This window comes from Schistocerca serialis, chromosome 1, assembly GCF_023864345.2.
Source record: "Schistocerca serialis cubense isolate TAMUIC-IGC-003099 chromosome 1, iqSchSeri2.2, whole genome shotgun sequence".
NCBI lineage: Eukaryota > Metazoa > Arthropoda > Insecta > Orthoptera > Acrididae > Schistocerca > Schistocerca serialis.
The window spans coordinates 1,104,974,979-1,104,990,634 of record NC_064638.1 but is presented as its reverse complement, the minus strand read 5'-3'; the positions used below and the strand labels follow the sequence as shown (position 1 = coordinate 1,104,990,634).

Sequence of the window (15,656 nt, the reverse complement as noted above, 5' to 3'; positions counted from 1 at the left end):
CCTTAGGAGGACATCCAACAACACTATCGATCAATGTATAAGGGCCATTTGTAGACTAGCGCTTTACTGACTTGCTCAATTTGTGCAGTTCTTTCTTTTGAATAAATTATCCAGTTTTTTTTTTCTAAAACGGTAATCATTTGTTTGTCTGTACATGCACAACACATCTACCGATCTCCACCCCATTCGGATAATTACTTCGTGGTTCGTCGTTTTTCTTGTCTTGAAGTGTATTACTCCAGTCTCCTATCTTTTTGGACTTGTAACAACGAGAAACCGGATTCAATGATGTTCATGTGGAAATATCGATCGTGCGAGATATGCCGGAGGACCCTGGAAGCGAGAGTGTTACACGTGAATGGTGACATTCGTGCCACTTGCAGTCGGCGCATTGCAAGGGTTCTGAACAGAACCCAAACAAGTGAACAGAACATGTTTGCTTCAAATCGACACACAGTGGATACCATCGACATTTGCACCGTGGTGTACAGATATTTTCAGTTCAACAGATATACAAAGATATATGGGGCTAAGAAATCAAACGAAATGCAGGTATTCAGTAACGATCCACCGGAGACCACGTGGCTCTTATACCAAAATACTCAGGAAATACAGTACCCCTGAATGCCTCCGAAGTATTGTCAGTAGAGTTCTGGTTCACCATGTATTTTAGAAAAATCAGCAGTTGTTGAACACAGGTTTACGAATGAAAATAAAATTACTCTTATAAAGGAAAAATGTTGTCCTACGCATCAGCCTACTGCCAATGTCACCAACGAAACCGCCAAAATGACAGTGATAAATTGTATCTGGGTCAGCGGGTCTAATCTTAGGTTTTCATGGAACCGGCTCTTGACCCTGAGTGAATATTCTCTAATTTATTTACGTCCCCACGGCCGCCACCAACATCACAACATCAATCTTTGGCATTGCGAATTCCGATATTCCTAACAAAGACGAGGAGGTAAATTGTCGAGGACAGTTCGAATATTATTATTATTATTATTATTATTATTATTATTATTATTCAATTTGACATGGTAAGAAATTGAAAATACTTCATACACAAACGCTGTCACGAGAAAATAAATTTCTATTTCTAGAGCGCTGTCGAAGTGTTAAGCTGGTGTATTACTTCTGTAGCTGTGGATATCCTCCATTTATAAGTATTATGAGTAAATGAAACATAAACGCACCTTATCGAGTCATTCCATTTGCAATAAAAGAATTCTATAAAGGAAAGACAATGCTGATTGTTGGTACCGTCAATTCACATTTAGTTCGATGGGGAGATGGGTGAACATGTTGAATTCCATAACCTGAGAGCAATATTTTGGAACATAATGCAGGAAGAAATATCGCAATGGAGAACTTGAACCATGCGATTTGGAAGACACTTAGCCAGTTCTATCTTTGTCCGGAACAGGTTCCGTCAGATTTTTACCTGTTTCCAAATGGATGTGTAACTGAAAGGGACACATCTTATAGACAAAGATGTTCCGTGATTGTTGCTCTGAACTAATTTTTTCTGGACAAGGCGGTTCACCTAACATTTAAAATTTCTGAAGGCTCATCTTTGGAAGTCAACTGACCGTACAGAGCAATGTGCTGAGTAACTGTGTGATGCTAATTGTCTACTTGCTCTCTTCACTTTAAAAAATCCAACAACACCAGTCAGTTGATGGTTCGTTTCAAGCAGAAATGCGAAAAATCAACTATATTCTTTACCTGTAAGGAAAGAAACATTGTCCAACCGTATTCTCGACGATATAGTTATTACAGCGAGGCATGTGTGTCTTTGTAATTTGAAAAAGTCGCCAGATAGTTGAGACGTGATTATGAAACGCTCTCAAGATGATCTCTTCTCTGCTGGATTGCGTTCTGGAAAACGAACAAAACTGAAGGTGACATGCTAGTGGACTATAGCAAATGCCTTGAAGGTATCGAAAGAATTTTGCTGTCGTTGTGCTGATGGTGTTCTAAAAAAACATACATCTGTGATCAACATGAAGGTTAGTCTGTTCACCGCAGTGCTTTACTAGTAATGGTCCTGTTGGGAATGGTATGATGTTGCCTTCCCACGACCTCTGAACTGACTCACTCAGCCATTTATAGGGGGACCTACAGGCTCTGCATGCTTGCTAGACATTTCCTCGCCGTGCATGCACAGATTAATGTTGATCAGGTCGTTTAGGCATGATCCAGGCACTCCGAATAATGCTCAGATCTGGAAAATATGAGGCCATTCCAACCGACCGATCTATGCTCCATTGGGAACATGTTCACAAGATTCCCATCTATAGGTACAAGAGGTGTGCTGCAGCCATACGCGTTCCAACCCCAAAACATGACTAGACAGCCTTGATAAGAGTGATGGTCTACGATACCGTTAGGGTGTAAACACTTTCCTCGTTGCCTTCAAGTCCACAAAGAGTGGTTTTGGGCAAGTGCAATACGAGCCCACCTCCGAACCCGATTCAGAAGAGGAACCTTGAGTGGTCTTCTGGCTCGTCATCCTGCCCATAGAGCCTATTTCATATCAATTGTGTTGACACCTGCACTCTTGTAGCTGTGTGGAACTACACCCTTAAAGCCATAGCATTGTGTTGAGGGTTTCTGCGTGCTGTTATATGCACACTCATGCTCATAAATTATACATAATGCTGATACATGATGAAACAACGCTCTGGTGGGCAGTTTGCCGGTGTAAATCACTTCGGGGTATGACCATGCGGTGCCTTTGACCTGCGGTCGTCGCACGATGGCGCTGGCAGCAGTCCACATACGCAGAGGTGTGTGGGTGCATGTCAGAGTACGGTGCAGCGAGTAAGTGTGCAGACGTTTTCAGACGTGCTAATGGTGACTCTGTGTTGAAAATCGCTCAAAGAACACATATTTATGACGTTTTGAGGGATAGAATACTAGGGCGACTGGAGGCTGGTCAAACACAGCAGGTCGTAGCACGGGCCCTCCGTGTGTCACAAAGTGTGATCTCAAGATTACGGCAACGATTCCAGCAGACAGGAAACGTGTGCAGGCGCTACAGTACGAGACGTCCACAGTGTACAACACCACAAGAAGACCGATATCTCACCATCAGTGCCCGCAGACGGCCACGGAGTACTGCAGGTAGCCTTGCTCGGGACCTTACCGCAGCCACTGGAACAGTTGTCTCCAGACACACAGTCTACAGACAACTGAACATACATGATTTATTCGCCAAGAGACCTACAAGATGCATTCCACTGACCTCTGGTCACAGGAGAACCCGTAAAGCCTGGTGTCAAGAACACAGTACATGGTCATTGGAACAGTGGTCCCAGGTTATGTTCACGGACGAGTCCAGGTATAGTCTGAACAGTGATTCTCGCCGGGTTTTCATCTGGCGTGAATCAGGAACCAAATACCAACCCCTTAATGCCCTTGAATGGGACCTGTATGGATGTCGTGGTTTGATGGTGTGAGGTGGGATTATGATTGGTGCACGTACACCCCCGCATGTCTTTGACAGAGGAACTGTGTATCGGGACGTCAGTTTGCACCAGTATGTCCGCGTTTTCAGGGGTGCAGTGGGTCCCACCTTCCTCCTGATGAGTGATAACGCACGGCCCCACCGAGCTGCCATCGTGCAGGAGTACCTTGAAACAGAAGATATCAGGCGAATGGAGAGACCTGCCTGTTCTCCAGACCTAAACCCCATCGGGCACGTATCGCTGCACGTCTTCAAACCCCTAAGACACTTCAGGAGCTCCGACAGGCACTGGTGTAAGAATGGGAGGCTATACCACAGTAGCTGCTCGACCACCTGATCCAAAGAACGCCAACCCGTTCTGTGGCCTGTGTACGTGTGCATCTCGGGGTACATGAACAGGAAACAGTGGCGTTTTGTAGCAGATGTGTTTCGGGCGGGTTTTCTCAACTTATCACCAATACCGTGGACTTACAGATCTGTGTCGTGTGTGTTCCCTATGTGCCTGTGCTATCAGCGCCAGTTTTGTGTAGTGCCACGTTGTGTGGCATCACGTTCTGTAGTTATCCTCAATTTATGAGCATGAGTGTAGGTATTGATCCTGCACATCTGTTGCTTTTATCTGCGGCCACTTCTGAGGATCCTCAACGGATCCTGTAGCTAGAAACTTGTTTGAGATTCTCTCTAGAGACATTACTTCGATTCACAGCGACATTCGCTGTGGCGTCCATCTGTCTCATGCCCTACCTCATTAGAGTCGCTATATGGAGCCTCTGATGGAATTTTATTGTTGTGTGAACCACCCTAAGCGACACAACTCTCATAATTAAACACAGCACAAGTACTACAATGTTTACAGGTGACGTCGTTGCCACACACACAGCACATACTGCCCCTCACGGTAGGAACATGGGATGTTTCGGCTAGAATTACATTACAAGCACATCAATGTATTGATATCGTAACGTGTTTCTGGATCACAATCTTCAGTATTAAAGATTCGGCAATACACAACATTTATTTCGACTACTGTGTGATTCTCCTACCAAAATCTGACGGTACGATATTTGATTTGGACCCACGTAATGTTTCGTTGGTGATTTGTACTTACTGAACAATCTTCAGTAACGGTCGCTACTGACTTGATTAAACATGTGGAACGGAAACGGTGCTACCCTCCCAGACCCCCAGACATACAAAATTGTGCTGCCAAACGGTTACAGCATCAACATCTTGAGGTAGAGAAGGGTGACAGCTTTGTATTGAACGAAAAGGGAGACCGTATCAATGAAAAGATGCAGACAATCCTGCAGATATATATTCTGCTTCATGGCAACAATAGCTCTGCCCATTAGTCAGTTGGGACCGTAGTAGGAGCGCCTCTGTTTCATTGACATCATTCAATCAATCATCAGCTCACGATATACCTTACTACGAGGGTCACTCCAAAAGAAATGCACACAATTTTTTTTTAAATCCATCTTTTATTCTACATGTTAGAAAGTTTTACAGTGTGTAGATACATCCTTTAGGAAAAATATTTTCATTTCTCCACATTATTTCCATCCCTCTCAACTGCCTTACGCCATCTTGGAACCAGCGCCTGTACACCCGCACGGTAAAATTCTGGACTGACCTGTAGGAGCCACTATTTGCAGCGTGCACAAGGAAGTCGTCATCTTCAAACCTTGCTCCACGAAGAGAGTATTTCAGTTTCCCAAAGAGATATCAGTCACATGAAGCCAAGTCAGGACGGTAAGGCGGGTGTTTCAGTGTTGTCCATCCGAGTTTTGTGATCGCTTCCGTGGTTTTTTGACTGTCATGTGGCCGTGCGTTGTCGTGCAACAGCAAAACGTCCTGCTTTTGCCGACGTTGTCGAACACGACTCAGACGAGCATGAAGTTACTTCAGTGTCGTCACATATGCATCAGAATTTATGGTGGTTCCACTTGGCACGATGTCCACAAGCAAGAGTCCTTCGGAATCGAGAAACACCGTAGCCATAACTTTTCCAGCAGAAGGAGTGGTTTTGATTTTTTTTTTTTTTTTTTTTTTTTCCTCTTGGGTGAATTTGCATGATGTCGCTCCATTGATTGCCTCTTCGTCTCTGGTGAAAAATGATGGAGCCATGTTTCATCACCTGTCACAACTCTTCCAAGAAATTTAACTCCACCATTCTCGTACTGTTCCAAAAGTTCGCTGAATACCGTTTTCTTGTTTCTTTGTGAGCCACTGTCAACATCGTGGCAACCCACCAGGAACAAACCTTTTTTAACGCCAACACTTTCAGTATTCTGCAAACACTTCCTTCCCCTATCCCAACGTAGCGTGACAGTTCGTTCATTGCGATGCGTCTGTCAGCAGTCACCAATTCATTAACTCTCTGCACATTGTCTGGAGTGTGTGCAGTACGAGGCCTGCCGCTGCGAGGACAATCCTCAATATTACCGTGCCCACTTTCATCACATAACGTCATAACCTGCTTGCCCGCCGACTAACTGTACTGAGCTCAACAGCAGCATCTCCATATACCTTTTTCAACCTCTTGTGGATGTTTCCCACTGTCTCGTTTTCACACCACAGGAATTCTATGACAGCACGTTGCTTCTGACGAACGTCAAATTTAGCAGCCATCTTGAGGACATGTTGTGACGGCGCCACTCACAGGAACAGGTTGAGCTACGTTTGAAAACAAGCGGGAAGGATGTATCTACACACTGTAAAACGTTCACACATGCAGAATGAAAACTGTATTTTTACAAAAATAGTGTGCATTTCTTTTGGAGTGACCCTCGTAGATCTGTTGGGTCTTCTTGTACGGCAAGGAAGCAAAGAAGAGGATGCTGTTATGGGTTGCCAGCATCCTCTTTCTGCAAAAATATATGCACACGTGGATTAATAGGTTCTTTACTTACGGCGATGAGGATGGGATAGTGGCGACGAGGATACAACAAGATAAAGATTTGTCACTTATATTTCCGTTAGTGCTTTTAAGGGGAGATTACTGAAGTGCTCGGGCAAAACTTCCATTCTACTAGGGACTGCGAACTGCAGATAGTAGAACCAGATCTGACGAGCCCTTTGAAAATACATCAAAACGCGATAGCACTACCATACCATAACCTTTATGGTGAGGCTGCGAGTTGGGTCAAATGCTTCAGGGTCCAACGCGGATACATAGAAAATAACCTTTTTAGTGCCTCACTATCAAAAAATGCTTGATGGTGAGACTACGAACTGGACTAGGGCGTCGGCGTCGAATGCCAAAATACGCTACTGGCCATTAAAATTTGCTACACCACGAAGATGACGTGCTACAGACGCGAAATTTAACCGACAGGAAGAAGATGCTGTCATATGCAAATGATTAGCTTTTCAGAGCATTCACACAAGGTTGCGCCGGTGGCGACTCCTACAACGTGCTGACATGAGGGAAGTTTCCAACCGATTTCTCATACACAAACAGCAGTTGACCGGCGTTGCCCGGTGAAACGTTGTTGTGATGCCTCGTGTAGCGAGGAGAAATGCGTACCATCACGTTTCCGACTTTGATAAAGGTCGGATTGTAACCTATCGCAATTGCGGTTTATCCTATCACGACATTGCTGCTCGCGTTGGTCGAGATCCAATGACTGTTAGCAGAAGATGGGATCGGTGGGTTCAGGAGGGTAATACGGAACGCCGCGCTGGATCCCAACGGCCTCGTATCACCAGCAGTCGAGGTGACAGACATCTTATCCACATGGCTTAACGGATCGTGCAGCCACGTCTCGATCCCAAAGTCAAAAGATGGGGACGTTTGCAAGACAACAACCATCTGCACGAACAGTTCGACGACGTTTGCAGCAGCATGGACTATCAGCTCGGAGGCCGTGGCTGCGGTTACCCTTGACGCTGCATCACAGACAGGAGCGCCTGCGATGGTGTATTCAACGACGAACCTTGGTGCACGAATGGCAAAACGTCATTTTTTCGGATGAATCCAGGTTCTGTTTACAGTATCATGACGGTCGCATCCGTGTTAGGCGACATCGGTGAACGCACATTGGAAGCGTGTATTCGTCATCGCCATACTGGTGTATCACCCGGCGTAATGGTATGGGGTGCCATTGGTTACACGTCTCGGCCACCTCTTGTTCGCATTGACGGCACTTTGAACAGCGGACGTTACATTTCAGATGTGTTACGACCCGTGGCTCTACCCTTCATTCGATCCCTGCGAAACGCTACATTTCAGCATGATAATGCACGACCGCATGTTGCAGGTCCTGTACGGGCCTCTCTGGATACAGAAAATGTTCGACTGCTGCCCTGGCCAGCACATTCTCCTGATCTCTCACCAATGGAAATCGTCTGGTCAATGGTGGCCGAGCAACTGGCTCGTCACAATAGCCACTTGATGAACTGTGGTATCGTGTTGAAGGTGCATGGGCAGCTGTACCTATACACGCTATCCAAGCTCTGTCTGACTCAATGCCCAGTCGTATCAAGGCCGTTATTACGGCCAGAGGTGGTTTTTCTGGGTACTGATTTCTCAGGATCTATGCACCCAAATTGCGTGAAAATGTAATCACATGTCAGTTGTAGTATAATACATTTGTCCAAAGAATACCCGTTTATCATCTTCATTTCTTCTTGGTGTAGCAATTTTATTGGCCAGTAGTGTAGTTTTCGCACGTAACTCTACGACCTTCCCTTCTCGGTGCAGCTCAGTGCAGGTAGACCAGACTTACCGGCGGCGCTGGTGTACGGGTAGGTGTCGAAGCCGTTGGGGTACTGTCCAGGGTAGGATGCGGCGGCGGCTGCGGCCGCAGCCGCTGCGGCGGCGTTCTGGTACTCGTAGAACTGCGAGGCGGCAGCCACGGCGGCCGCGTGCGACAGTGGCGCCGCGGGCGGCAGCGGCACCAAGCTCCCGGGGCCCCCGGCTGCGGCGGCCGCGCTCAGGTAAGGCGACGGGTAGACGTAGCTCGGGGGCACCCTGCAGCACCACAGCGTTCCCATGACAAAGCAGCAGCGCCACGTGCTAAGCTGTTCTAACTCCGAAACAAACGGCTATTGGAGGTACGTACTTACAAGAATCGCCATCTGCCAAAAGGCTACATTTACGTGACGAGAACTCATTTTTACAAAGAAAAAACAATTTTGATCCATAACAATTTGGAATTCAGTCGTAAAAAAACTCTGTCTTCTGTTGGTATTTCGGTTGCAGACCGTTCAGCCATCTTCGGAGTGAGCTCTCATACGCAACACTCTGTGGGACAGAATTTGTGAATAGCAACAGTCTGTCGACCAGAATTTGTGACTAAACATCCTTCAGACAGGGCTCCACTGAAGCATATGTCTCCGCCAATGTGGTATGAATTTCCGAGTACGCTTGCACAATTGGCTGGCCTTACCGGCTATATAATGTGGACGGGAACGCTATGCCGTCAATTTCTGCGGCTCGCTCCGAAGACGGGTGAATCGTTTCCAACCGAAATTTTACCAGAAGACTGAAGTGCGGTTACGGCTGAACATCCGCAATTTTATGGACGCGGCGTGACAACATGAAGTTTCAAAAGAAACAATTTATACAAGTATTCTACAGACAGAGAAACGCGATTTAAATGTTCTCTGTCGATATAATTAATAAATAAATTATTTCATATTTACAGACACAAAGCTGTGCGCCTGAAGTGTAAACGGCAACTGCCTGCAATTTAAAATGTGCCCCCACTACTCGAACATCACTTAGCTAACAGAAATAAGATTTTTGTTTCTGAAAGCGGTTTTTATTGATGTTTAAATTTCTTTATGTCATTAACAAATTTACCACTATGAAGACAAATAAATTATGGTTTCTGTTCGTATGAGTTCCACCGATATAACCCCAGTAAAATGTGAGGTGGTCACAAAACCAAAAGACACCGCTCAAACCTTTACTATCTGAAGTTCTAACTTCAACGACGGGGTAAGACCCAACGTGGAATATATAAAGGTGAAGAACCACGAATAGTCGGAAATGAGTATCAGGTGGTGTGAGATCTTGAACGAAAAAAACCGTTTGGGGCACGTTTATGTAACCTGTCTGATCAAAAGTAAAATAAAATTGCTCTGAGCACTACGAGACTTAACTTCTGACGTCATCAGTCCCCTAGAACTTAGAACTACTTAAACCTAACTAACCTGAGGACATCACACACATCCATGCCCGAGGCAGGATTCGAACCTGCGACCGTAGCGGTCGCGCGGCTCCACACTGTAGCGCCTAGAACCGCTCGGCCACTCGGTCCAGCGATCAAAAGAATCCGTGAACTTAATTAGAGGGCATCAGTAAGGGCCATTATGGCGGCTTAACCTCTGCTCGAGACACTTTCAATGACGTGTCAATGTCTGTACGAATGGCCGTTCATTCTTTTTCTAGAACTGGAGCTAGAGAAGGCAATGATGTTGCACGCACAGGTCCGGGGACCGGGGGGAAGCCGACGTTCAAACTCATCCCATACGCGTTCCACTGGGTTCTGGTCAGGACTTATAGCAGACCAGTCCATTTCACGAATGTGTTGTTCACAAACCACTGCCTCACACATACTACTTCATATCGGGGTGCATCTTTATACTGAATCATCGTCTCAGAACTGTTCCTCTACTGCACGCAGTAACACAATACTGTAAAATGTGTTCAAAACCTTCCCCGTTTAGATTTTTATTAAGTGCAAAATGGGGACCTAACCACGAAAAATACCTCCATACCGTAACACTACCTCCTCTATACTTCACTGTTGGCACTAAATATGATGACAGGTAACGTTCTAAGTGCATTCGTCATACCCAAACCTTTCCTTCCATCTGACTGCCACCTGGTATAACGTCATTCGCCAGTGCGAATCACTCGTTCCAAGTGACCCACTGTCCAGTGGCGTCGTTCTTTACCTACCTCACGCTTCGCTTAGTGCTGACTATAGGAATGTGTGGCTTACAATGAGCTCCTCGACCACTGTACCCCGTTCTTCTTCAACTCCGCACGCACAGTCAATGTGCTAGCTGGTCTGCAAACACTTAGGAACTCACGACTGAGTCCTTCCGCTGATTTGATGCGATTTTTGACATCACCGTCAGCAAAGCTCGACGGCCCTGTACATCAGTGCATCAGGTTCACCTGGTCTTGCCTTAGCTGTGCTTGTTTCTTTGTGTTTCCACTTCACAGTCACCTCATCAACAGTCGACTTCGGTAGCTTTAGAAAGGCTGAAATGCTCTTGACAAATCTGTTATTCAGGTGACATCTAGTGACTAGTCATGTTCAAGGACGCTCAGCTCTCACGACCGGCCCATTCTGGTGTTACAGCTTCTGTACTGACACCACAATACGTACCGCCTCCTTTTATACCGGCGGGTTCCCCTCTCGTGACATATAGTGGGCAGTTACTGCATAATAGGGTTGTCCAGGCTTTTGAGCGTATGGTGTATGTAGTTGTGCCTGTCGGCTGCGTGGCGATCTCGTTGAAGACGACCACAACACTCGACCCTGCAGGGTACGTCTCGTGAACAACTTTTTTCAGTCCATGGTATGGCGTGATCACCTGCACGACCCGACCTGCCCAGCATCGAAAACTGCATAACAAAAAGTTTTGCGGATCGCAGTCCTTCTCGGTAGATTACTGCTGCGCTGAAGGCAGTTTTCCACGGAGAACGGGGTTCGTTTCCCATGGGGCTCGTGGACGCCATCGTTAAATAACATCAGACATGGCTGATATGGGGAATCATCACTATGTACTGGTGCTCTATCAAACCAACACATCACTTTCTAAATCGCCGTTATCTTCTTTCTGCAGCTGTTTTTTGCTTCTCTTGCCATTTTTGTCAGTCGGTTCCAGATGCCACAATTCATCCCACGATTACACTTGGTAGGAGTGATGTTTTCTTCTTAATCTCCCTCGCTATTTTTATTAGAAGCTTTCTCTCAAAGACGTCCTTCGCGAAGCCTTTATAACGACTTACATGTATAGTAAGTTTGAATCTTCTCTATTTTTAACTTTTCTCGACAGTACTTGTTCACTGCATTTCCCTTCCGGGATGCTCTTGATGTTTTTCTCTTTATCGGCATCAGTATTATTTCCAATTTCTTTCATGTTTTTCAAGTAACTACGATTCGCACGCATAGATTAAAAAGGCCTAAACAAATTTATTGTAACTCATTTTTTCTTTGTTTGTGTATAAAAGCTGCGATTCTCACCAGATTTACTTTGCTTTGAGAAGCTTGTTTCACCGGTGTAATTCTTGTAACATCCGTTACTGTTGTGCCCGAATAACAAAACTCGTTAATATAATTTTCGTAGAGTATCTTTTTTATATGTCCATGGTTTTAGTTTTTCTCTTTTTTTTATCGTCATCCTAAGTTTGATTAGTATACCTGTCAAAATTTGTAGCATATAATTTGTTACAGTTAAGTTAACGATAATAACAATACAATCGGCAAAGCCTATGCCAATTCGTACATCTGGAACGTGTTATGTCCGCCTTGCTCCGTCCGCCACGGGTTATCTTGTTTCCAAGGTAGCACAATTCCGTAACTTCGACTACTTCATGATCACCGAGTTTGGTATTAAGAACGCCGGCCGGTGTGGCCGAGCGGTTCTAGGCGCTTCAGTCTGGAACCGCGCGACCGCAACGGTAGCAGGATGCAATCCTGCCTCGGGCAAGGATGTGTGTGATGTCCTTAGGTTAGTTTTAAGTAGTTCTAAGGTCTAGGGGACCGATGAACTCAGATGTTAAGTCTCATAGTGCTTAGAGACATTTGAACCAGTTGGTATTAAGTTTCTCGCTATTCTTATTTCTGCAACTATTCATTAATTTTGTCTTTTTTCGATTTACTCTCAATCCATTTTCTGTACTCACTAAACTGTTCATTCCGTATAACAGATCCTGTAATTCTTCTTCACCTTCGCTGAGGATGGCAATATCTTCAGGGAATCTTATGTTTGATATCCTTTCACCTTTAATTATAATCCCGTTCTTGGGCCTTTGTTTTACTTCCGCCACACTTCTGCGATGTATACATTGTACAGCAGGGGCGAAAGACCACATCCCTGTCTAGCCCCTTTTTCTAGGTCTAGGTCTAGAGTGTCTTAATTTTTTTTAAAGTCTTGATTCCACCATCAAACAGAACTGCCTCTCTGGTGCCTTTACCTATCCTAAAGCCAAAATGATCGTTATCAAACGGCTCCTCAATTTTCAATTCTGTTCTTCTGTATACTATCGTTATCAGCAGCTTGGATGCAAAAGCTGTTACGCTGACTGTGTGATACGTCTCGCACCTACCTGGCGTCTTCAGAGCTTTATGGATAAAATTCTTCCAATGCATCTGTGGCATGACTCAGCAAACCAGTAATTAATAGCAATATTTGAAAACAGTCTTGGATGCAATTTTAGTTTTTTTATTTATCAACTACGCGTTTCACCCTATTTAGGCATCTTCAGGCTGATCTTAATTTGGTATTCCTTAAGACGATTCATTAGACAGTGTAACTAAAGGGCATCGTCTAGTACATCAGGCCAACATCGCCTTCGTTAACCTCAATAAATACTTTCTAGATGGACTTTAGTGACTCCAAGACCTGCATAATGCGTTCACTTTCACAGGAGCACCTTATTCTATATTTGTTCCTGTGAACGTGGACCATCAGCTGTATAACGAAAAGGCGACAGTGGAAATTTTTGCCGGGCCGGGACTCGAAAACCGATTTTCCACTTTACACGAGCGCTCACCTTAACCGGTTTGGATACCTTTCACGACTCACGGCCAGATCCCAACTTCGATTCATCGTTGTTCCTGTGCCACAGGCTGTGTTCCTACACACATTATGTAATTTCCGTTCGGGCCGCGGTGGCTGAGCGGTTCTAGGTGCTTCAGTCCGGAACCGCGTGACTGCTACCGTCGCAAGTTCGAATCCTGCCTAGGGCATGGATGTGTGTGATGTGCTGCGATTAGTTAGGTTTAAGCAGTTTTAAGTTCTAGGGGACTGATGACCTCAGATGTTGTCCCATAGTGCTCAGAGCCATTTTAACCTTTTTTTTTTTAATTTCCGTAGCGGGAAAGACATTTTAACTGAAAGTCGTCGCCTGGTGTCCTTGGATAAATACGATATCGCAGTGCATGTTTGGAGGAACATTGCATCGCACTTCTTGACAACAGAGGCATTGCAATATCATATTTACCGGCGATACCAGATAACGACTTTAATTGAAAGTGTCCTCCCCTGTATGGGGGTTACATAATGTGTGTACGAATACATGTTGTTACACAAGAACGACGACATATCAAAATCTGGGTCTGGCCGTGAGTCGTGAAAGGATAGCCAAAGAGGTTAAGGCGAGCTCTCGCGTGTAGCGGGAAAACCGGGTTCGAGTCGCGGTCCGGCACAAATTTTCATTGTCATTCCATTACTGAGCTGATGGTTGGCCATATTCTCAACTGCGTATACATGCATCACACTTGTAACAACACGAGCTCTGCAATATCGTATTATAATCTTAAACTCGATGATTGAATCTCGGGAGTAGAATAGCTTTTTTACTTTTATTTAAATTCCATATAGATAGCAGTTATAAGAGTCGAGGGGCATGAAAGGGAAGCAGTGGTTGGGAAGGGAGTGAGACAGGGTTGTAGCCTCTCCCCGATGTTATTCAATCTGTATATTGAGCAAGGAGTAAAGGAAACGAAATAAACATTCGGAATAGGAATAGAAATAAAAACTTTGAGGTTCGCCGATGACACTGTAATTCTGTCAGAGACAGCAAAGGACCTCGAAGAGCAGTTGAACGGAATGGACAGTGTCTTGAAAGGAGGATATAAGATGAACATCAACAAAAGCAAAACGTGGGTAATGGAATGTAGACGAATTAAATCGGGTGATGCTGAGGGAAAGATTAGGAAATGAGACGCTTAAAGTAGTAAATGAGTTTTGCTATTTGGGGAACAAAATAACTGATGATGGTCGAAGTAGAGAGGATATAAAATGTAGACTGGCAATGGCAAGGAAAGCGATTCTGAAGAAGAGAAATTTGTTAACATCGAGTATAGATTTAAGTATCAGGAAGGCGTTTCTGAAAGTATTTGCATAAAGTGTAGCCATGTATGAAAGTGAAACGTGGACGATAAATAGTTTAGACAAGAAGAGAATAGAAGCTTTTGAAATGTGGTGCTACAGAAAAATGATAAAAGATTAGATGGGTAGATCACATAACTAAGGAGGAGGTATTGAATAGAATTGGGGAGAAGAGAAATTTGTGGCACAACTTGACTAGAAGAAGGAATCGGCTGGTAGGACATATTCTGAGGCATCAAAGGATCATCAATTTAGTACTGGAGGGTAGCGTGGAAGATACAAATCGTAGAGGGAGACAAAGCAGATTCAGAAAGAAATAGGTTGCAGTAGATACTGGGAGATAAACAAGCTTGCACAGGATAGAGTAGCATGAAGAGCTTGACTGAAGATCACAACAGCAACAATAGATTACCAGATTTAAATGTTACTTAAAATACCGAATTGTTATTTTTTAAATAAAAAGAACATTTTTCATTTTAGAGTTACTACTTTAAGAAACCAATGTCCAGGCACAGATCTTTAAGTAGGAAGAAAATCGAGGAGAGACAGCATCTGTGTTGCCATTACGAAGTTTCGTATTGTATTTTAAGTAGTGAAGACTTAGATTTTGGACCGAGCGAGGTGGCGCAGTGGTTAGTCACTGGACTCGCATTCGGGAGGACGACGGTTCAATCCCGTGTCCGGCCATCCTGATTTAGGTTTTCCGTGATTTCCCTAAATCACTCCAGGCAAATGCTGGGATGGTTCCTCTGAAAGGGCACGGCCGACTTCCTTCCCCATCCTTCCCTAATCCGATGAGACCGATGACCACGCTGTCTGGTCTCCCTCCCCAAACAACCAACCAACCAACCAACTTAGATTTTCTGCACTCTTACTGCAATGAAACATTTCAACCTTACGACAAAGGGTTGCACTTGACAGAATAGGCAGCCGATTACTGCTTTGAAAATGTCCCGAGTAGAGATTTAAATTCGATTGTTACAATAAAGAAACACCACAGACGTATGTTACACACTCAGGTGAGAAGAGTAATGGGGTACCTCCTAATGTCGCCTCATTTAGTCAGGCGTTGTGCATCAATTCCACGTGGCATGGGCTCAAC

General features: G+C 44.8%; 1 protein-coding gene across 1 annotated transcript in view; it reads right to left on the bottom strand.

The window, feature by feature from the left end:
* The window catches only part of LOC126416490 (RNA-binding protein 24-B-like), a 355,325-nt gene that overhangs the window by 8,355 nt on the left and 331,314 nt on the right, over positions 1–15,656 (bottom strand). Inside the window, exon 4 of the mRNA XM_050084231.1 lies at positions 8,203–8,447. Within this exon, the coding sequence (XP_049940188.1) occupies positions 8,203–8,447 (245 nt within the window). The remainder of the gene's footprint in view (positions 1–8,202; positions 8,448–15,656) is intronic.